Here is a 24,668-nt window from a genome sequence, read left to right on the forward strand (position 1 = left end):
CCAGATTTCCTGTTACACACTGGGTGCTTCTGGGCTGGTTTCTCCATAAAGCACCCATTTAACAACTGAGTATTCGGTTCCTTATTTAAATACATTAGTACACCACACACAAATACCTTGTTAAAGAATCAATCTGAAGATAGTCTTTGTAGGAAGCTGGTCTGGTGTGTTGTGGGTACCCAAGGTACTTACACCTTATTCCAGGTATCCCCTCTTAGCGAAGTGTAGCTGTGGATGAGCAGCCAAGGCTTATCTAGGAGACATGCAATACCACTGTAGTCACACAGCACTTACATGCATGAAAGAAACCACTCAGCTGTACAAAAATAAAGGTACTTTACTTTTGGAACACAATACCACAAATTACTAGAAGGGCAACCCTCCAATAGGAGGTAAGTAATACACTAAATATATACATTAGTAGTCAGAAATAGGCATAGAAAATGTTAGAAAACAGTGAAAATAGCAATAACCAATAGTGATCTTAGGGGGAGCACAAACCATATACTAAAAAACATGGAATGCAAACACAGGACCCCACCTAGGTAAGTGGAACGTGTAGAGGGGCGCTGGGGGTACTAGAAAACCACAGAGGAAAGTAACACAACACCCCCAGCCACCAGGAAAGCAGGATTAAGTCACTGGATTTCCCCAAACCACCCAAGAGGAGGAAAAAGAAGAAAAGGAGACACTCCAGGTGGAGTAGGAGCGAACTACCCACCCAGCGGTACTTGGAGGCGTTGGTCTTCTGTGATGAAGAACAGGTCAGCCCTGGAGCTGGAGAAGAGTTCCTGATGGATGCAGATGATGTCCCACGCTGGAGTGAAGATTGCAGACAGGTGTTGGCACAGGGATTCCACCAACAAGCCTTGGTAAAGGCAAACTCGCAGTTAGTGGAAAAGTGGTGCTGTCTGGGACCAGCAGGCCCAGAGCACTCAACCGGGGGGGGGGGGGGGGGGGGGGGGGAAGGTGCCACAGGGGACCCTCAGTGTCGCAGAGTCCACAGGAGCAGAGGCAGCTCCCACAGGGCGGGGACACAGGAGTCGCACAAGAGCCCACGTAGCACGACTGAAGAAGGGACCCATGAAGCCTTAAGATCCCGTGGAGGAGATGTAAACAAGCCTTGGCAGCTGCAAGAGACGCAGTGCACAGGGGTACTGTCCTGCATGTTAAGGCAAGGGCTCACCTCCACTAAAGTTGGACAGCTGGCAGAGAGGACCAAGAGGACTACTCCGGACCACTACCCGTGATGCAGGATCCACGCAGCTCAGGATGAGAGGAGATCGACACAGCTGGTCGTCGTTGCAGTAGGTGCCTGCGGATGCAGGGGAGTGACTCCTTCACTCCAAGAGAGATTCATTCTTCCTTCTCATGCAGGCTGAAGACGTGCCACCCTCAGAAGATGCAGAACCGGGGAAATGTTGCAGAAGCTGGAAGGAGCCGTGGAAACAATGTTGCAAGAAAAGTCTTCTTTGTGGATGCAGATTGTCGGTTCCTGGAGGGTCCAGTCGCAGTTCCAGTGGTTAGAAGTCGAAGGAAGGTTGCAGAGGAGTCCTGCTGGAATCCTGCAAACCGAATTTGTGGACCCACTCAAGAGAGAGAGACCCTAAATAGCCCTGAAAGGAGGATTGGTCACCTAGCCAGGTGACTACCTATCAGGAGGGAGCACAGACGTCACCTGCCTGGCCTGGCCACTCAACTGCTCCCATAGTTCCCTGCCAACCTTGGATTCAATATGGCAGAACACAGGGACCCTCTGGAGGAGCTCTGGGCACCACCCCTGGGGTGGTGATGGACAGGGGAGTGGTCACCCTCCTTTCCATTGTCCAGTTTCGTGCCAGAGCAGGGACTGGAGGTCCCTGAACCGCTGTAAACTGATTTATGCACGGAGGGCACCAAATGTGCTCTTTAAAGCATACCAGTGGCTTGGGAAGGCTACCCCTCCCAAGCCATGTAACACCTATTTCCAAAGGGAGAGGGTGTTACCCCCCTCTCCCAAAGGAAATCCTTTGTTCTTCCTTCCTGGGCTTGAGCTGTTCAAGCAGCAGGAGGGCAGAAACCTGTCTGAGGGGTGGCAGCAGCTTGGGCTCCCTGGAAAACCCTAGAAGGCTGGTAGGAGCAATGCTGGGGATCGTCTAAGGAGCCTCCAGAGTGCATGGAATCATACTTCCAATAATAGCAAAGGTATTGAGGTATGATTCAGACATGTTTGATACCAAACATGCCTAGGTTCAGAGTTACCATTATGTAGATGGACATAGGTAGTTACCTATATCCAGTACAGGCGTAAACATGGTGTCCCCGCACTCACGAAGTCCATGAAAATGGTACTGGAGTTAGTGGGGGCACCTCTGCTGGTGCAGGGATGCCCTCACCCACAGGTACTTGCAACATGCCCTCTGGGCTAGGAAGGCCTGTCATAGGGGTGACTTGCAGTGACCTGGTGCAGTGACCTATAGTGAAAAAGGGTGCAATCACCCTTTCACGCAGGCTGCAATGGCAGGCCTGCAAAACACTTTGCATGGGCTCCCCATGGATGGCATAATACATGCTGAAGCCCATGGGAATCCACTGGTACCCCAATGCCCTTAGACCTGGGCTCCATATACTAGGGACTTACATGGGGCCACCAGTTTGCCAAATGTGGGGTGAAATGGTACAAGTTACCAAGTTAGAAGGGAAACAGTATAATCACTGGGGTTCTGGTTAGCAGGATCCCAGTGAACACACACACACACTGACAACAGGCAGAAAATGGAGGTAACCAGGCCAAGAAAGAGGGTACTTTCCTACAATATTGATATGAAGTGCCTGTGGGTTCAGCACCTGAGCATTAGGGACCCACTCTCACCTCTCTCTGTCCAGGATAAAGTTACTGCCACCTCCAGGCACTTTGTCATTTCCTTCTTTGCCTCGGAAATCTAGCCACGTTACATCACAGATTACCCACTGTGCGCCTGGAGATTACCAAATATTTGGGCTCTGTGTACGTTTCAGCTACTTCCTACTTTTCTGAATTAAAGCAACAAACGTAACTCACAGAAATGGCTCTGTCTGAAAACAAGCATTGTGGTCCATTCCAAGAGGGTGTGTTCTTTTGAAAGTGGAGAGACCTTTCTGGGTAATGAGGTGCCATTTTCTGAAGAGGCGGTATTGTAAAATGGGGAATATAGCTTTTCTGACAACCTCACAGCAGGAGAGGTGCTTGAAAAATACAGAACGAGGTTTCTCTGATAGGAAGGGGCTGGTGACATTTAAGAGTTGCCAATAACAGTTTTACATTCAAGGCTGAAGGGTTATGTTTTTTTTCCTTTTAGAAACGTGATATTTTCATCTGCAAACCTTTACAGACAGCCTGCGAGACACGCTGACATTTATAAAGCATTTGAGAAATGGTGGATTTTTTGTATGCATAGTTCAATAAAAGGCTATTTAAGTGCTTTGTTTTCAGTTAGTGCAGTGAATCTTAGTCCTTTTCGCCTAACCCTATCAGTGATTCTCTTTATGGCTTTCTCTAACCTGTCTATATTTTAACATAGTGATGCCTCTCATTGAATCATGCTCAACCAACCTCCATTCTTTCCTCATAGCCTCCCCCTTTCCATGCTTCTTTTCTGCTATCATCTGTCATCTCTCAGAAGATTCTCAAACATTCACCCATATTTCCTTGTAGCATTCCCTCCTCTCTTTTGCTTCTTAGTGACAATCCCACGCACCCTATTCCAGAGGCTTTAGCTCTTTCCTCTTGAGCATCTCTGACTGCTGTCCATCGTTTTCCATCCAGCCTCACATCTCACCATCCTCTAGAAGTCCATCCCTCCACTTTCTCCCACCCCTGGCTGTCCGGCTCACACTTTTCTCAGCCATGTTCTTATCATTTCTCACACCTCTCCACGGTTCTCCTTCCCTTCCTTCGTTGATGTTATTCCCCACACCTCACCAATCACCTATCTTTCCAGAAAAAAGGGTGGGTCCCAAAAAGTAAAATCACTGTGCATTTTCCATAGACTTCTTTAGATAGAGCTACAACAAAAACTGAAGAACATAACTACACCAAATTTGGCAGAAAGCTAGATCTTGATCCGCAGATTGTGCTTTTTGTGATATGGTGTGAATCCGTTAAGTCGTTTTTGAGAAATAAAGGGTGAAAAATAGTTCTATACTTTGATGGTTGGGCTTGCGAGAGTCACTAAAATTCTTGCAGGAGCGCCAATTTAAATATAATCAAGAATTCTGATTGGCCTAGGGAGCTTTATTTTGTCTTGGGCCAACTTGCATCCATGGAAGTGATACTCTTGCAAGAATGAACACTCTGATTGGCTGCCAGCAACATGAGCCCGGATTGATAATTACGGGGAGGGGGCCCACGTTGCCCCTGTCCATGAGCCTTGAGGGGCCACAGGAAGCCCATCTCGGGCCCAACAAAAAAAACATAAAATGGGGAGAGGGGTGTAAGGAAATGCCTCCTTGGCATGGTTACCCCCTGACTTTTTGCCTTTGCTGATGCTAAGTTATGATTTGAAAGTGTGTTGAGGCCTGCTAACCAGGCCCCAACACCAGTGTTCTTTCCCTAAACTGTACCTTTGTCTCAACAATTGGCACAACCCTGGCACTCAGCTAAGTCCCTTGTAACTGGTACCCCTGGCACCAAGGGCCCTGATGCCGGGGAAGGTCTCTAAGGGCTGCAGCATGTCTTATGCCACCCTGGGGACCCCTCACTCAGCACATGCACACTGCTTCACAGCTTGTGTGTGCTGGTGGGGAGAAAATGACTAAGTCGACATGGCACTCCCCTCAGAGTGCCATGCTAACCTCACACTGCCTGTGGCATAGGTAAGTCACCCCTCTAGCAGGCCTTACAGCCCTAAGGCAGGGTTCACTATACCACAGGTGAGGGCATGAGCACTATGCCCCTACAGTGTCTAAGCAAAACCTTAGACATTGTAAGTGCAGGGTGGCCATAAGAGTATATGGTCTGGGAGTTTGTCAAACACAAACTCCACAGCACCATAATGGCTACACTGAAAACTGGGAAGTTTGGTATCAAACTTGTCAGCACAATAAATGCACACTGATGCCAGTGCGCAATTTATTATAACATACACCCAGAGGGCATCTTAGAGATGCTCCCTGAAAACATACCCGACTTCCAGTGTAGGCTGACTAGTTTCTGCCAGCCTGCCACACACCAGACATGTTGCTGGCCACATGGGGAGAGTGCCTTTGTCAGTCTGTGACCAGGAACAAAGCCTGTACTGGGTGGAGGTGCTTCTCACCTCCCCCTGCAGGAACTGTAACACCTGGCGGTGAGCCTCAAAGGCTCATCCCTTTTGTTACAGCGCCCCAGGACATCCCAGCTAGTGGAGATGCCTGCCCCTCCGGCCACTGCCCCCGATTTTGGCGGCAAGGCTGGAGGAGATAATGAGAAAAACAAGGAGGAGTCACCCACCAGTCAGGACACCCCCTAAGGTGTCCTGAGCTGAGGTGACCCTTACTTTTAGAAATCCTCCATCTTGTAGAAGGAGGATTCCCCCAATAGGATTAGGGATGTTCCCCCCTCCCCACAGGGAGGAGGCACAAAGAGGGTGTAGCCACCCTCAAGGACAGTAGCCATTGGCTACTGCCCTCCCAGACCTAAACACACCCCTAAATTCAGTATTTAGGGCCCCCCAGAACCTAGGAAACTAGATTCCTGCAACCTTAACAAGAAGAAGGACTGCTGACCTGAAGCCCTGCAGTGAAGACGGAGACGACAACTGCTTTGGCCCCATCCCTACCTGCCTGTCTCCCAACTTCGAAGAAAACTGCAACAGCGATGCATCCAACAGGGACCAGCGACCTCTGAAGCCTCAGAGGACTGCCCTGCAACCAGGGACCAAGAAACTCCAGTGCACAGCGGCTCTGTTCAACAATCTGCAACTTTCTTGCAACAAGGAAACAACTTTAAAGACTTCGCGTTTACTGCCGGAAGCGTGAGACTTTCCACTCTGCACCCGACACCCCAGCTCGACCTGCGGAAAACCAACACTACAGGGAGGACGCCCCGGCAACTGCGAGCCCATGAGTAGCCAGAGACGACCCTCCTGAGCCCCCATAGCGACGCCTGCAGAGGAAATCCAGAGGCTCCCCCTGACCGCGACTGCCTGTAACAAGGGGCCCGACGCCTAGAACCAACACTGCACCTGCAGCCCCCAGGACCTGAAGGAACCGAACTCCAGTGCAGGAGCGACCCCCAGGCGACCCTCTGCCTAGCCCAGGTGGTGGCTACATCGTTGAAGAGACCCCCGGGTCTCCCTTTGCTTTCAATACAAAACCCGACGCCTGTTTGCACTCTGCACCCGGCCGCCCCTGTGCCGCTGAGGGTGTACTTTCTGTGCCTGCTTGTGTCCCCCCAAGTGCCCTACAAAACCCCCCTGGTCTGCCCCCCGAGGACGCAGGTACTTACCTGCTGGCAGACTGGAACCGGGGCACCCCTGTTCTCCATTGAAGCCTATGTGTTTTGGGCACCTCTTTGACCTCTGCACCTGACCGGCCCGGCCCTGAGCTGCTGGTGTGGTAACTTTGGGGTTGCCTTGAACCCCCAACGGTGGGCTACCTTGGACCCAACTTTGAACCCTGTAAGTGTTTTACTTAACATTTACTTACCTCCCCCAGGAACTGTTGATTTTTGCTCTGTGTCCACTTTTAAAATAGCTTATTGCCATTTTTGTCAAAACTGTACATGATATTGTGATTATTCAAAGTTCCTAGAATACCTGAGTGAAATACATTTCATTTGAAGTATTACTTGTAAATCATGAACCTGTTGTTCTTGAAATAAACTAAGAAAAATATATTTTTCTATATAGAAACCTATTGGCCTGGAGTAAGTCTTTGAGTGTGTGTTCCTCATTTATTGCCTGTGTGTGTACAACAAATGCTTAACTCTACCCTCTGATAAGCCTACTGCTCAACCACACTACAACAAAATAGAGCATTAGAATTATTTCTTTTTGCCACTATCTTACCTCTAAGGGGAACCCTTGGACTCTGTGCACACTATTTCTTACTTTGAAATAGTAAATACAGAGCCAACTTTCTACATTGGTGGATCAGCGGTGGGGTACAAGACTTTGCATTGCCGGACTACTCAGCCACTACCTGATCACACGACTAAATTCCAAAAATTGTCATTAGAAACTGATTTTTGAAATTGTAGCTATTTTTCTAAATTTTTAAAAGTCCCGCCAGGGCCTTGTGTTAGTCCCTGTTAGCATTTCATTTTGAGTTTAAAAGTTTTGTAAAAGTTTGGATTAAGTTCTAGAAATAGTTTTAGATTTTTAAAAAGCATCCCAACTTTTAGAGAAATAATGTCTAGTACAGATGAGATGGTGGTGGAGCTCAACCTCACCCCTTACCTGCATCTCAGGATGTCAGAGTTAAGGACTCTCTGTAAAATCAAAAAAAACTAAACTGGATCAAACCCTACTAAAGTACAGCTCGAGGAGCTCTTGGCAGTTTGCTAGAGACAACCTTACAGAGGGGGAAACTAGTGACCAGGAGGAAAATTTCCCCCCTCCTGTCCTAGTTAGGGAGACCAGGGTTTCTCAAACCCTGACTCCACAAGTGATAGTCAGAAATGCTGCTTCTCCCACAGGGGAGTCCAACAACTCTGGAAGCATTGAGGGCAGCCTCAATGAAGATGACCTCCTGTTAGCCAGGATGGCCAAAAGATTGGCTTTGGAGAGACAGCTCCTAGCCATAGAAAGGGAAAGACAAGAGATGGGCTTAGCTCCCATCAATGGTGGCAGCAACTTAAATAGGGCCAGAGAAAATACTGACATGCTAAAAATCCCCAAAGGGATTGTAACACAATATGAAGATGGTGATGATATCACCAAATGGTTCACAGCTTTTGAGAGGGCTTGTGCAACCAGAAAAGTGAACAAATCCCACTGGGGTGCTCTCCTTTGGGAAATGTTTACTGGAAAGTGTAGGGATAGACTCCTCACACTCTCTGGAAAAGATGCAGAATCTATGACCTCATGAAGGCTACCCTGATTGAGGGCTTGGATTCTCAACTGAGGAGTACAGGATTAGATTCAGGGGGGCTAAAACATCCTTGAGCCAGACCTGGGTTGATTTTGTTGACTTCTCAGTCAAAACACTGGATGGTTGGAATAATGGCAGTGGTGTAAATGATTATGAAGGGCTGTATAATTTGTTTATGAAGGAACACTTTTTAAGTAATTGTTTCAATGATAAACTGCATCAGCATCTGGTAGACCTAGGTCCAATTTCTCCCGAAGAATTGGGAAAGAAGCCAGACCATTGGGTCAAGACTAGGGTGACCAAGACTTCCACAGGGGGTGACCAAAAGAAAGGGGTCCCCAAGACTCCCCAGGGGAAGAGTTTTGAGACATCCAAGGGAAAAAGTAAAGAGTCTTCTATAGGGCCCAAAAACCTGCTCAGGAGGGAGGGTCCAAAGCCTCTTCACAATCCTCATTTGGTTACAAGGGTAAAAACTTTGATCCCAAAAAGGCCTGGTGTCGTAGCCGTAATCAGCAGGGACTCCAAACTGGAGACAAGGCCTGTCCCAAGAAAAGTTCCACTTCTACTACTACTCCAGTTAGCACTGGAATAGCCAGCCTCCAGGTGGGATCAACAGTGTGCCCAGAGCAAATCAGGGTCCACACTGAACCTACATTAGTTTCTGAGGGTGGGGTGTACCTAGCCACACTAGCTGCCTGGCCTCCTTACATGAAAAAATACAGGCAGCAGCTCTTTATTAATGGGACTAGTGTAGAAGCGCTGAGGGATACAGGTGCCAGTGTCACAATGGTGATAGACAAACTGGTTTCCCCAGGACAATACCTGACTGGACAAAGTTATCCAGTCACCAATGCTGACAATCATACTAAAGTACATCCCATGGCTATGGTAACTTTAGAGTGGGGAGGGGTCACTGGCCTGAAACAGGTGGTAGTCTCTTCTGCTATACCAGTTGAATGTCTGCTTGGAAATGATCTGGAGTCCTCAGCATGGGCTGATGTAGAACTCAAACTCCATGCAGCCATGCTGGGTATCCCTGAACTGGTGTGTGTCAAGACAAAGGCAGAGTGCAAGGCTCAGGGTGAAAAAGAGGTGTTGGAGTCTGGAATATTGGCCCAACCCTCCAAGAGAAAAGGAAAGAAGACTGGGGAACCAGCTTCAGCACAGAAAAAGAACCTCTCTTCTCAGGAAGAAGTTCTATCCCCTGAGGGAACTGAGCCTATAGAGTTGGAACCTTATCAGGTTGAGCTCTTGGGCCCAGGGGGACCCACAAGGGAACAACTGTGCAAGGGGTAAGAAGCATGTCCCTCTCTTGAAGGCCTTAGGCACCAAGCTGCTGAGGAAACAAAAGGAAATGTCAGTGGAACCCACCGGGTATATTGGGAAGATGGACTCCTTTACACTGAGGCAAGAGATCCAAAACCTGGTGCCACTAGGAGAGTGGTAGTGCCTCAGGAGTTTAGGGAGTTCATTCTGACCCTAGCCCATGACATTCCCCTTGCTGGGCATTTGGGACAAACCAAGACTTGGGAGAGGTTAGTCAACCATTTCTATTGGCCCAACATGTCCCAGAAAGTAAAGGTGTTTTGTGCCTCCTGTCAAGCCAGTGGTAAGACAGGTGGCCAGCCAAAGGCTCCCCTCATTCCAATTCCAGTGGTGGGGGTCCCCTTTGAAAGAGTGGGAGTGGACATAGTGGGCCCACTTGAACCTCCCACAGCCTCAGGGAATCAGTATATCCTAGTAGTAGTGGATCATGCTACTAGGTACCCTGAAGCAATTCCCCTTAGGTCCACTACTGCCCCTGCAGTAGCCAACGCACTCATTGGTATCTTTCCCAGAGTGAGTTTTCCTGAGGAGGTGGTTTCTGACAGAGGTACCAACTTCATGTCAGCTTACCTGAAACATATGTGGAATGAGTGTGGGGTGACTTACAAATTCACCACAACATACCATCCACAAACCAATGGTCTTGTTGAAAGGTTCAACAAGACATTGAAGGGCATGATCTTGGGGCTCCCTGAAAAGCTCAAAAGGAGATGGGATGTCCTCTTGCCATGTCTGCTTTTCGCCTACAGAGAGGTGCCTCAGAAGGGAGTAGGGTTTTCCCCCTTTGAACTTCTGTTTGGTCATACTGTCAGGGGACCACTAGCTCTTGTGAAAGAAGGCTGGGAGAGACCTCTTCATGAGCCTAAGCAAGATATAGTGGACTATGTACTAGGCCTACGTTCCAGGATGGCAGAGTACATGGAAAAGGCAAACAAAAACCTTGAGGCCAGCCAACAGCTCCAGAAGATGTGGTATGACCAAAGGGCTGCTATGGTTGAGTTTCAGGTAGGGCAGAAAGTCTGGGTTCTGGAGCCTGTGGAAAGTCCTACAACAGTTTGCTGAGCTCTTTTCCCAAACCCCTGGTCAGACACACCTGTGTACCCATGATGTGGACACAGAAGACAGCATGCCTGTCGAAAACAACATTTTTAGACAGTCTGATCAAGTTAAGGAAAGCATCAAAGTGGAAGTCCACAAGATGCTGGAATTGGGAGTGATTGAGCACTCTGACAGCCCCTGGGCTAGCCCAGTGGTCTTAGTCCCCAAACCTCACACAAAAGATGGCAAGAGAGAGATGAGGTTCTGTGTGGACTACAGAGGGCTTAATTCTGTCACCAAGAGAGATGCCAATCCCATTTCAAGGGCAGATGAGTTAATAGACAAATTGGGTGCTGCCAAATACTTAAGTACCTTTGACTTGACAGCAGGGTACTGGCAAATAAGAATGGCACCAGGAGCAAAAGAGAAAACAGCATTATCTACACCTGATGGCCACTACCAGTTTACTGTGATGCCCTTTGGCTTAAAGAATGCACCTGCCACCTTCCAAATGTTGGTGAATCAAGTCCTTGCTGGCTTGGAGTCCTTTAGTGCAGCTTATCTTGATGATATTGCTGTCTTTAGCTCCAACTGGCAGGATCACCTGGTCCATCTGAAGAAGGTTTTGCAGGCCATGTAAGCAGCAGGCCTCTCTATCAAGGCATCTAAATGTCAGATACGGCAGGGTACTGTGGTTTACTTGTAGGTGGAGGCCAAGTTCAGCCACTCCAACCCAAGATCCAGACTATTCTGGACTGGGTAGCTCCAAAAACCCAGACTCAAGTCAGGGCATTCCTTGGCTTGACTGGTTACTATAGGAGGTTTGTGAAGGGATATGGATCCATAGTGACACCCCTCACTGAACTTACCTCCAAGAAAATGCCCAAGAAGGTAAACTGGACTGTAGAATGCCAACAGGCCTTTGCCACCCTGAAACAAGCTATGTGCACAGCACCAGTTCTCAAAGCTCCAGATTACTCTAAGCAGTTCATTGTGCAGAGAGATGCCTCTGAACATGGGATAGGAGCAGTACTGTCCCAGACAAATGATGATGGCCTTGACCAGCCTGTTGCTTTTATTAGCAGGAGGTTACTCCCCAGGGAGCAGCGTTGGAGTGCCACTGAGAGGGAGGCCTTTGCTGTGGTCTGGTCCCTGAAGAAGTTGAGACCATACCTCTTTGGTACTCACTTTGTAGTTCAGACTGATCACAGACCTCTAAGATGGCTCATGCAAATGAAAGGAGAAAACCCTAAGCTGTTGAGGTGGTCCATATCCCTACAGGGAATGGACTTTATAGTGGAACACAGACCTGGGACTGCTCATGCCAATGCAGATGGCCTTTCCAGGTTCTAGAAAATGAAGACTCTCTTGGGAAAGGTTAGTCTCATCCTCTTTTCTTTGGGGGGAGGGGGGGGGTTGTGTAAAGAAATGCCTCCTTGGCATGGTTACCCCCTGACTTTATGCCTTTGCTGATGCTAAGTTATGATTTGAAAGTGTGCTGGGACCCTGCTAACCAGGCCCCAACACCAGTGTTCTTTCCCTAAACTGTACCTTTGTCTCCACAATTGGCACAACCTTGGCACTCAGGTAAGTCCCTTGTAACTGGTACCCCTGGTACCAAGGGCCCTGATGCCAGGGAAGGTCTCGAAGGGCTGCAGCATGTCTTATGCCACCCTGGGGACTCCTCACTCAGCACATGCACATTGCTTCACAGCTTGTGTGTGCTGGTGGGGAGAAAATGACTAAGTCAACATGGCACTCCCCTCAGAGTGCCATGCCAACCTCACACTGCCTGTGGCATAGGTAAGTCACCCCTCTAGCAGGCCTTACAGCCCTAAGGTAGGGTGCACTATACCACAGGTGAGGGCATAAGTGCATGAGCACTATGCCCCTACAGTGTCTAAACAAAACCTTAGACATTGTAAGTGCAGGGTAGCCATAAGAGTATATGGTCTGGGAGTTTGTCAAACACGAACTCCACAGCACCATAATGGCTACACTGAAAACTGGGAAGTTTGGTATCAAACTTCTCAGCACAATAAATTCACACTGATGCCAGTGTGCAATTTATTGTAAAATACACCCAGAGGGCATCTTAGAGATGCCCCAAAACATACCCGACTTCCAGTGTAGGCTGACTAGTTTCTGCCAGCCTGCCACACACCAGACATGTTGCTGGCCACATGGGGAGAGTGTCTTTGTCACTCTGTGGCCAGGAACAAAGCCTGTACTGGGTGGAGGTGCTTTTCACCTTCCCCTGCAGGAACTGTAACACCTGTCGGTGAGTCTCAAAGGCTCACCCCTTTTGTTACAGTGCCCCAGGGCATCCCAGCTGGTGGAGATGTCCGCCCCTCCGGCCACTGCCCTCACTTTTGGCAGCAAGGCTGGAGGAGATAGTGAGAAAAACAAGGAGGAGTTACCCACCAGTCAGGGCAGCCCCTAAGGTGTCCTGAGCTGAGGTGACCCTTAGGAAATCCTCCAATAGGATTAGGGATGTGCCCCCCTCCCCACAGGGAGGAGGCACAAAGAGGGTGTAGCCACCCTCGGGACAGTAGCCATTGGCTACTGCCCTCCCAGACCTAAACACACACCTAAATTCAGTATTTAGGGGCCCCCAGAACCTAGGAAACTAGATTCCTGCAACCTTAACAAGAAGAAGGATTGCTGACCTGAAGCCCTGCAGTGAAGACGGAGACAACAACTGCTTTGGCCCCAGCCCTACCGGCCTGTCTCCCAACTTCGAAGAAAACTGCAACAGCGACGCATCCAACAGGGACCAGCGACCTCTGAAGGCTCAGACGACTGCCCTGCAACCAAGGACCAAGAAACTCCTGTGAACAGCAGCCCTGTTCAACAATCTGCAACTTTCTTGCAACAAAGAAACAACTTTAAAGACTTCACGTTTCCCGACGGAAGCGTGAAACTTTCCACTCGGCCCCCGGCTCGACCTGCGGAAAACTAACACTACAGGTGGACTCCCCGGCGACTGCGAGCCCGTGAGTAGCCAGAGACGACCCCCCTGAGCCCCCACAGCGACGCCTGCACAGGAAATCCAGAGGCTCCCCCTGACCGCGACTGCCTGTAACAAGAGACCCGACGCCTGGAACCAACACTGCACCCGCAGCCCCCAGAACCTGAAGGAACCGAACTCCAGTGCAGGAGCGACCCTCTGCCTAGCCCAGGTGGTGGCTACCCTGAGGAGCCCTCCCCTGTGCCTGCCTGCATCTTTGAAGAGACCCCTGGGTCTCCCCATTGCTTTCAATACAAAACCCGACGCCTGTTTGCACTCTGCACCCGGCCGCCCCTGTGCCGCTGAGGGTGTACTTTCTGTGCGTGCTTGTGTCCCCCGCGGTGCCCTACAAAACCCCCCTGGTCTACCCCCTGAGGACGCGGGTACTTACCTGCTGGCAGACTGGAACCGGGGCACCCCTGTTCTCCATTGAAGCCTATGTGTTTGGGGCACCTCTTGACCTCTGCACTTGACTGGCCCTGAGCTGCTGGTGTGGTAACTTTGGGGTTGCCTTGAACCCCCAACAGTGGGCTACCTTGGACCCAACTTTGAACCCTGTAAGTGTTTTACTTACCTGTGAACTTAACATTTACTTACCTCCCCCAGGAACTGTTGATTGTTGCACTGTGTCCACTTTTAAAATAGCTTATTGCCATTTTGGTCAAAACTGTACATGCTATTGTGATTATTCAAAGTTCCTAGAATACCTGAGTGAAATACCTTTCATTTGAAGTATTACTTGTAAATCTTGAACTTGTGGTTCTTAAAATAAACTAAGAAAATATATTTTTCTATATAAAAACCTATTGGCCTGGAGTAAGTCTCTGAGTGTGTGTTCCTCATTTATTGCCTGTGTGTGTACAACAAATGCTTAACACTACCCTCTGATAAGCCTACTGCTCGACCACACTACCACAAAATACAGCAGTAGAATTATCTCATTTTGCCACTATCTTACCTCTAAGGGGAACCCTTGGACCCTGTGCACACTATTTCTTACTTTGAAATAGTATATACAAAGCCAGCTTCCTACAAGGGGCCACTTGGATCCCCTCACTGCCCAGCTATTGGTCCCGGGGAGCCCACAACCAGGTCCGCCTCACAGGCTATGAGGGGGAGAGATGTGCCAGCTTCCGCTTGATCCTTGGGGCTCCCCCAGTGGCTCCCACTGGGAAGCACTATAAATATAAACATAGCAGCTGTCCCAGTTGGAGCTCGGCTTCCATAAAATACAAAATCACCCTAACCTCTTGCACTTATTCAAAGCAAAGAGAGTGATTTCTCTGTGATTCCACTGTGAAAACGACCCAAAATTCCTGATGGGGTAAATGCATTGATCTACTACTGGAGCACAATCTCTTCTATAGTGACTGTGACGGGTAGGTTCTTTCCTGTTGTCTCCTAGTGTGAGCAGTGTCCATCATTCTCCCTTTTAATTACTATGAGTATGCAAATGTGCAAAATTACCTTAAAGCTCTGCCCTGCCTCGTCTACGCTAGTGGTATGTAATGGCCTTCCCACCTTTTCCAGGCTAATGGACAGCTTACCAAAAGGCCCCTGAGCGCATTTCCCGACGATTTTGAGGACACGTTCATGATGCAGAGGAACATGAGCACCTCTCCACCAAAAAAAGTAGTACTTACTTCATATAACTAAGGAAAGTACTCTCCTTTAGTGGAGATTCAACTCTTTGTACTCTCACCAGTATTCATGTTAGCAAAGATTTCTGTATGAAGACACACTAGGAACAATCACATTTCCAAAATGACATGCACAGGTCACTGGAGACATTATCTCGTGAGCCTTTACGCAGCTGTAGTGCAGAATATGCTCTAGACATTTATCCAACGAGGTAGCACTTACTATTTAACAAGTAGAAAGTATTCAAGTTGGGTAGACGTTTTGGGCAAAACTGTGGACTCTTTTTAGATAAATAAGCAGGTGAAGATCCTTTCTGGCACCAATGCTTGTTTCACAGAAATGAAACCTCAACGGGCAGCACTTACAAGTATAAACATAGCGGGTGCCCTAGTTAAAGCTCTGCTTCTGTAAAGGACAAACCATCCTAAATTCTTGTGCGTCACCATGGCAAAGCTAGTGTGTTTTCTCTGCAATTCCGCTTTGAAAAACAATCTGAAACCTTGATGAAGGTGAATGCATTGTTACTTAATAGAAGCGCCATCTCCTCCGTTGTGACTGAGATGAGTGGGTTCCTTTTTTCGTTAGGGAGGGGTTAGTAATTAAGTATTACTTTACGTTAAAAAAAACTAGAAATTCACTGAAAAAAACAAAGGCTGAAGTAACGTTATTGTTAGTCGTGATAAAAAGAGCATTTAAAAAAAAAAAAAAAAAACTTAAACATTCACTGAAAAACCCAAAGGTTAAAATGACGTTAAAGTTAGGTGAATTTCTCAGTGACAATGTTAACGTTTTGAACTAAAAAAGAAAAGAAATTTAGCACTTCGAATTAGCAGCACTAATTATAAATTGCACCACTGCCATGCACTGCATATGACCTCACATATGACATCACTCATGACAGGTTCTAGGACATGATTTATAACATTCTAATGACATCACAGATTAAATCACTGATGACATCATCCAAACTTCGCTTTCTCGCATATTGCTGTGTAAATTGCTATGGCTTTACACGTAGCATAGTCCACATTAACAATCAACCACAGATACATGGGAACCCTCATTGAGTATGGTGCAGAAAAAGCCAAAATAATGGATGCCAATTCCAAAACATATGCTATACTATGAACAACTGTTGTCTGTAACAAACTTCTGACACACACTGAACCTACATTAATAAATGAGGTGGATAGCCATAGAGAACTGACTACTGTAAACAGGGTTTACTGAAAGGGGAGAGTACATTCTACACCACACTGTTTGGAAACAATAAAACCCTAACAAGAAATGCACCACAGAGTATTTAAAAGATTATACTAAGAACAGTGTAGAAACAAAATAAAACACTATTTGCTGAAAATAACCAGTCTCTGAAGGTGCTTAAGATCATACTACCTGCAGCCTTCATACCGTGGTGAAAACTTTACAGACAGCCCTTCTTCTGGACCAAAACAAGCATGAATACACAGGTTAAAACTTGGTACACACACTGTTCCATGTTTAGTGTAAATTATCATGCTGACATAATTCTCTTTAATAACTCAAGGCTGCGCACAAAAGTTAGTATCTACTAAGGAGATTCTTTCTCCTGTTGGAATTTTTTTTTTTTTTTTTTTTTACAGAACCAAAGCCCTGGAGATTCCACCTTTTGGACTGGCTCACTAGCTATGTCCTGGGGAGCCCACCCCTGGGACAAATCAGCTTATGACATCACGAGTGACAGGTTCTATGATATTAATTGTGACATCACTGATGACATCATCCAAGATTCTTTCGTACACATTCTTCTATAAATGGGTACAGAATTAGAGCTATGAAATTATGTACAAAATAGCTCCGAGTAATATGAAACGCCATTACTAGTCAGCGTGTCTCATGTGCAACACTGACCCTATACACTTCATGGTTAGCTAAGTTCATATTGACTATGAAGCACAGATAAAAAGTGTGATTTATCCTGCATACCGTGTTGAATCTCCATACAAAGGTTCAGGAAAAACCATGTTTCATCAGATACTGAAGTCCTTTTACATAACTAATGCCTTACTATGGACAGTCTTTACCTGTATCAAACCCCTGACAGTCACTGAACCTACACTGAGAAATGAAGTGGATATTAGTAGAAAAGTGGGTAGTGTTAACACTGTTTACTTTATGTCGAGAGTTTACTCTGTACCACACAGTTTGCAGACAGTGAAACGCTCCTGAGAAATACATAGTATGAAATTATATCTACTAAGAGCAGTGTACACTCTACAGAAAACTTTTCCAAAGACGGACTATTCACTTAAAATAACCAAGGTCTGAAGGTGCTAACGATCATACAACTTACAGCCTTTATACTGTAGTGAAAACTTTACAGATTACCCATCTTCTGAAGCAAAACTAGCACATGTGCATAGGTTAGTAGCTGTTGCACACAGTCTTCTATGTTAGGTAGAAATTGTCAAGCTGAGACAATTCTATTTGATAACTCAAGTCTACTTACAATACTTAGTACATAGAATCTTTGCCCTGCTGGAAACTTTTTCTGCAGTACCAAAAAACCTTTGTGGCACATAATTAACACAAGTCGTCAACTGCCACCTGCACAGGGAGTTATTCTTCAAAACAAAGATTTATAAAGTGTTCAGTATCTCTACACACCTATGGTGCATTAGGAGCAAATGTCTTTAGTAAACATTTACACTGATTAGCTGGACATAGGCTGTAAAAATGTCATATGGCAGGTATCCACCACTATGTAAACTATGAAACAAACCAACACTCTCACTGGATGATGTCATCAGTGATGTCATAGAACATGTCATGAGTGATGTAATAAGTCAGGTCATAAGCAGTGCATGGCGGGACGCAAGTTATAGTTAGCTCTGCTCACTGTAACTGGTGAATTTCTGTGCTTTTTGTTTTTTAGCGCAAAACATTATTGTCACTGAGATATTTGCATAACCATACTTGTATTTTAAACTGTGGTGAATATACATATATATGTTTACTTCAGCCACTAAAACTTTACTAAGTGTCATGTGGATATATGTATGTAATTCAATTTCAAGTTCATTAAAAAAACATCTATTCACTTCAACGTTTGTCCTAAGCATCCTTCTGAAACTTCCACCTTCTTTTTAGACAATTCACCTAAAGGGGGCACATGTCCACTACTCCCAAACACCCTTTTCAAACATCCCTCTTCTTTTTAGCCACTTCACTCAACTAACAGGCACACATGTCTACTACGTCCCTTTTGTAATCCATTCCCATCTTTCTATTCCAACTAAAACAAATTGTACTAAACAAACAAGAATTCAAGAGTACAAACGTAACACAAGTAATGCGTTTTGAATGACAACTTTTGTGCTGCTGCTACTACCTCCCAGTCACCTTGCAGGCCCCTTTTCAAAACTCTTGTTCACTGCATGAAGAGCTGCTCAAGGAACCTCCAGCCTAAGCCATAAGAAAGACAACTAGACTGAGCTACTCTAGGGTTCTCAGTCCAACACAGGACACCTCCATGCAATCGTTATCATCACACCTGGGTTTTTCTTACAGAAGCCTTAGCATCTCTGCTCCTGGCAAACTAACAGAGTTCTCACATTAACAAAATCCATGGTCTCCTGGTAGTGCGTTTTTCATGCAAAAGTCTACAAAAGAGCAACATCCAGGCCACCGGATGCCAGCCTACCTTCTCCATTAGATTCCATCCGTGACGCTGTATTCACTGTGTCTCCAAATAGACAGTACCGTGGCATCTTCAAGCCAACCACACCAGCGCAAACTGGGCCTGGGCAGAACAGAGAGCAATAAAAACAGCCAATGAGGGTGGAAGGTTAGACATAATCTTTTAAGGTACCAATTGCCAGTGGCTGCCCCCATACATCTCAAAGGGGGAGAGGGGCACCAGCACAGGATCCCCACGCGATCCTAACGATGCTCTCATACTAAACCTAGCATAAGAACAGAGTCAGGATTGGTCGGAGTGGCTTGGTCTGTCGCTCAGACACTGCATGGGACTCTGTGCAGTTGATCCAATCCGGCTGTGCAACACATCTGGATTGAAGAAACCTAAGTGCGCATGTCTGTCTGGCCATCCTAAGATGGCTGGCCAAACTGATTTGCGCACTTAAGTGCAATCAGTAACTCCACTCCCTCTTTCCTCCCCCTTTCTCCCTCTCCCCCTCTCTCCCTCTCCATTTCTCCCTTTCTCCCTCTCTCCCCCTCGGCCCAGCCTCGCCTCGTCCCGGGCATGCTGGCTGAGTCAGCTGCTGAAAAATAAAACAATAGCAAACTATTCTTTTATTTTCCAGCTGCTAGCTCTTAGCAGTGAGCTGCACCTGTCAACTGCTACAGAGTTGTGGGTGGCTGTATTACTATATCTGAACCACACAGCACAAACTGTTAAAGAATTGAAATCAGTGCTCGTGAGCAAGAGTCCGAGCATCCATGCTACTAATGACAGAAAAAAAAGATTTGAACTCTAATTGCAAACTGATAAAACGTGGAGATACCGGTCTCATTTCTTTTTATGCTTACTCAAAGAAAATTATGAAATAGACTAACAGGCAAAAATGCAGCACTACTAGCTACATAAAGTACTGAAAGTGACCAGGCGCTCCTTCTTTCTGTGCTTCAATACAGAAGAAGGCCACAGGCCATGTACTTTACTCCTTTCTCCTTCGAGTTGTCTAATGAATGGTTGTACAAAAATTCTCAAAACCTACAAGCCATCACCAAAGGACTATTCTGGATTCCTTACTGGTGGTGTCTGCTGAAAATCCAGCCTTAAGGGAGCTGCTTTTCCTTTCACTGGATGGCCTATTTAAATAAAACTATAATCCTGCATCACAATTCTCAGCCTTCCATGCTCACCACTGTGACTTGGCATAGGGTTACCACTGTTCACTGCTGTATCATGGTTGGATTAGTGTTGCCCACTTCTATGTCACGGCAGGGAGTAGTAATGCTCATCGCAATTTCATGGTTCAGTTAGTCTTGCTCCCTGCTCTTCAATGGCACAGTCAGTATTTCTGGCCTCTGTAACATGGTAGGATTGGTGTTTTGCTCACAGCTGTGCCATGGGGGAAGGTTAGTGTTACTCGTAACTGAGTCATGGTTTGGTTAGACTTGCTCACCACTGGTATACTGCTAGGGGCTAGCCAAACTCGCTACTATGTCATGGCTGAGTTAGTGTTGCTCACTCTGCATTTTGGCAGAGGTTTACATTTACTCCCTTGTATATCATAGCAGGTTTAGTGCCACTTACTCATGTGCAATGGATGTGCTTGTGTTGCTCACTACTGTGTCATGGCAGATGGTTAGCACTATCTTATAGCTGGGTTAGTGTTACTCACCGCTGTGAATGCCAATGCGAAGCTTCAGTTGCTGGTCTGGTCGATGTCGGATCTTGAAGGTTTTCACAGCCTCCAGTAAAGCTAGGGACATCCGTGCGATCTCCCTGGAGTGCAGCTTCCCATTGCGCACTGGCAAGCCGGATACCACCATGTAGGCATCTCCAATGGTCTCCACCTGAGACAAGAGACCATAATACAAAGACAAACCAGATGGAATGAGAAGGACTGACAAAGATCACCCAAACCTCCATTATGATGAATTTACAGCAGGGGCAGACGCGATCCTTGCTGTCTTTGTGCTCCTACATGTGCCTAGATGTGTGTCCATTATGGAGTGTGCTCATACTTGTAACTTGTGTCATTATATATATATATATATATATATATATATATATATATATACACACACACACACACACATATATATATATATATATAATAATGTATATAATCAGGTGTGTGCCCTTCCATGAGCCTGTATCCATTATAAAGTGTACTCATATATCAATGTTAGTGCATCCTTTGTGACGTGGCCATCTGTGATATGTGAATGTCCATCAGGATCTTCACCTGTCCATGTGTCTGAAGTCACGAAAGTGTCTCTATTGTGGTGTACATGTTCACGTGACTGTACAGTGTATTACTGTGCGTGATGTGCGCATATGTTTGAAGCCAGTGAAGCACCCTAAATTAGTTTCACATAAATCAGTGGAAGTTGATTCACATGATGAGGAAATAAAGAGATGGGTGGAATGCTTGAACTAACCCTTAACGCTCTGGGCCACGTTTAATCAATCAATTTTTGTGTCATTCTGCCACTACAAAGAGGAGCCCACCATACAAGAATTACTTGAACAGTGAGTCTAAACTGCTGGGCAAGGTGACCCTAATCAGAAGAAAGGCAACTGCTGGACGTGTTTTGGATTTGCTGGGCACCGCCTGTGGGCAGAATAATTTAAGACCATCACAAAGGCTGGGTTAACTCATGGATACAGTACAGCTTGATTTTTTGCTCAATTAAGTTACTAGCCAACTCTGAAATTACTAACTCAACAGGTGAATTATGACTTCTGTTTATTTTCACCCAGACTTTTCCCCTCCTTAAAACCAATGAAATATCCAAGTAAAAAGCAGGGCTGGAATGAGGACTAAGGTGTGGGAATTGGTGCAGAAAAACTAACTCGGGATGTTATTCCTGAAAAAACTCATAATGGGTACGTTTTTCCAAATCTGAAAGATACAGATTCATACAGTAGCAATATATCCAGGTATGGGAATATCAATACAGGACTACAGCATCATGTAATAAACTAAATAGGGACCACAGATAACCCAGTAGCTTGAAGCCGGTGCCCGGGGCCTGCAGGGGAGGGCTCGCAGCGTTCCCGTCCGGGGAGCGGCAGCCCTCTGAGCAGCACAGAAGCACTTTTGAGTGGCGCCCCGTGTGGAAGGGGCGCCACGAGACCGGGTTGCAGACACTCACCTCCCCCGGCCGGGGGAGGCGGCGAGGAAGCTTTCCCACGCCGCGCGTGTCGGGCCCGGTTGCCTGAGCCCGGTAAGGTGGGTTGGCGGCCCCCAAGGAGACGGGGGCTCCATGAGCAGCGTGGCTTGGGGGAGGGGCGCGGAGGACCGTGCCTGTACCTGGGCATCCCCCATTTGGCATAGGAAGGCGGTGGACTCGGGGGTGCCTGGGCTCCCCCGCGGAGCAAGAACGGGGGTGGGAGTGGGGGTTGGGGTTGAGGCCCGTGTGCAGACTGAGTGGGGGCCCGCGCCGTGAGGTCTGGTCGGGCCCCTGAAGCATTGGTGTCTGGTGCCCGCCTGGACATCTGAAGGCCCTGCTGGAGTGCCAGTGGAGGGCAGGCGGAGAGCTGAACTGGTGCCTGCCGGTCTGGAGCCAGGACCGAGGGCCTTTAGGCCTAAAGCTGTGAGGAGGGCAAGGTGCGGTGGCAGCGCAATCGGGCACCGGGATGGCTGCGGCGCCCTGAAGACGCCGGCGTGGAGCGGGCGCTGAGGTGAGCGTAGCAGCAGGTGCTGCAAGAAGAGAGATGCAGCAGTTGACCCAGACCTGACCTGAGTTGGGACCCACTCCCGTCAGACCCCGTGGGCCTCCTGCGGCAAGATCTGCGGACTGCAGTGGGTCGTATCAAGGAGGTGGAAGACCGCATTTCCCAGGCCGAAGACGAGATTGCAGATCTTAAAGTTAAAGTCACGAAGTTGCAAACTGGTACTGGTGAGCTGCATCACAGAGCGGAGGACGTGGAAAATCGGGCCAGGCGAAATAACCTGTGTTTTGTGGGATTCCCGGAAGATGCAGAGGCAGGATGCGCATTGGACCTCTTAGAGAGTTGGATTAAGTTGTGGGTTCCTGCCCAGAAACTCTCCCCCCGGTTCTCCATTAAACGCGCACATAGGGCCCGGGGGCCAATGATCGTGCGGTTCCTCAATTTCAAGGACCGAGATGTCATCCTTCGGGTGGCGAGGGCACACCCGGACCTTTGCTGGGACAACCACAAGATCCTTATATTCCCTGACTACACCCGGGAGGTGCAGGCCAGGAGGCGATCGTATGAAGGGGTCAAACAGAAGCTCCGGGCGATGCAGTTGACCTACATGCTCCTTTTCCTCGCTCGCCTCAAGGTTCTCCACGACAGAAAATCCTTCTTCTTTGAGTCCCCGGAGGCGGCTTTCTACTGGCTTATGGAGGAGCACCGGATGGCCAGGAGGAGCTCTCCCAGGTTGGGAGGGAGAGGCCGGTGCCTGCTCCTGGCGGCTCCCCCGGGGCTCAGGGGGGGACGCAGATGGAGCCGATCCCGCAAGAGGAGGCAGAGCGGCCTGCGTGGAGGGTCGGCGGGGGACGACAGGGTGGGCCCGAGCCAGCCTGTGGACCGGGCCACGCAGGGGGGCCCTGGCGGTGGGGGTTCAGTGTCGATCCTGGAGGTTGAGCGCCTCAGCCAGTCCCCTCGGATGTGTTGTGGCTGATCTCTCGGCACTCCACGCTGAAGGAGAGAGTATGGGCATCGATGTCTTTATGACACTGGACTCGGGGAGGCAGAAGGCCGTATTGCAATTCTCCGTCATGTAGGAGGGGTCCACCACTCCACGCTTACTGTTGACACTCTGTATTTAGTTTCGGGCAACAGATACTTCAGGGTTGGAAGTATGGGGAGGGGGACAGTTGGAGGGCAGGGCGGGATAGTTCATACACTGTTGCCTATGTTTGGGAGTATATTATGTTCTTCTAGGTTTGGTTCGCTGGTCACAATGGGAGGCTAAAGTAGGGGCACTTCACGGGAAGCCATCACACATGTACCTATGCTGGAACAGTCTACACGGGTCCTCTCATGGAATGTAAATGGGCTCTTGGATACAATTAAGTGGTCCGCGTTTTTTTCCTCCATCCGCAGGTCTACCCCGTCTGTGGTTCTGCTCCAGGAAACCCATCTGTTGGGTACTAGGTGCCCGATGCTTATGAAGGGGGGTATGACAGAGTCTATCATGCTGGATTCTCCAGGGGCTCGAGAGGAGTGGCAGTCCTGCTGCACCGTTCCTTGCCCCTGGTGGTAGCAGATTCCCGGTCCGACCCGCTGGGGTGAATTGTGGTGCGGTCCTGCTTGCTTGGAGAGCGCCCAATTAATCTTCTGAGTGTTTACGCCACTCCTGGGGCGCAAGAACAGTTCTTGGTGTCCCTTGGGGAGGTGGTGGCAGGACTTGCCCCAGGTCTGACCGTGCTGGGAGGGGATTTCAACTCTGTCGTAGACCCCAAGGTTGATGTCACTGGGCCCCCGTCCTCGAGTCGCAGGGTGGGGGCGTCTGGATTGCGAAGATGGATGGAAGTTCTGGATCTTTGTGTCGTGTGGTGGGTTTGGCACCCCCGTTTGCGGCAGTATACCCATACGTCGGCGGCGCACCACACTCAATCGCAAATTGATCTCTTTCTTGCACTCGCCTTCGACATACCCCGATTTACGGGTGTGGGGATCCTTCGTCATGGGGTATCGAATCATGTGCCGCTTATCCTTTGTCTCGACGGAGGGGGCGGCTCAACGTCTGGTGTCTGCAGGACGGCGAGTACGCCCAGGAGTTGGGCAATCGGCTCTCTGAGTTTTTTACGCATTACTTGGGATCCGTGGCGCCACCGGGCATTCTTTGGGAGGCCTGTAAGGCCACTGTCAGGGGTCATGCCAGGCAGCTCCTTCGAGCTAGGGAGCGCATAAGCAATCATAAAATATCGGTACTTGAGGAAAGGGCGGTGCGCCTGGAAGGCCAGATTGATG

General features: G+C 48.1%; 1 protein-coding gene across 1 annotated transcript in view; it reads right to left on the bottom strand.

Moving 5' to 3' along the window:
• The window catches only part of NPR1 (natriuretic peptide receptor 1), an 806,130-nt gene that overhangs the window by 31,202 nt on the left and 750,260 nt on the right, over nt 1-24,668 (bottom strand). The window contains exons 19-20 of the mRNA XM_069218195.1: nt 20,395-20,569; nt 18,729-18,827 (exon numbers count right to left, since the gene is read on the bottom strand). Coding sequence (XP_069074296.1) covers nt 18,729-18,827; nt 20,395-20,569 — 274 coding nt within the window. The remainder of the gene's footprint in view (nt 1-18,728; nt 18,828-20,394; nt 20,570-24,668) is intronic.

This window comes from Pleurodeles waltl, chromosome 12 (genome assembly GCF_031143425.1).
Source record: "Pleurodeles waltl isolate 20211129_DDA chromosome 12, aPleWal1.hap1.20221129, whole genome shotgun sequence".
Taxonomy (NCBI): Eukaryota; Metazoa; Chordata; class Amphibia; order Caudata; family Salamandridae; genus Pleurodeles; species Pleurodeles waltl.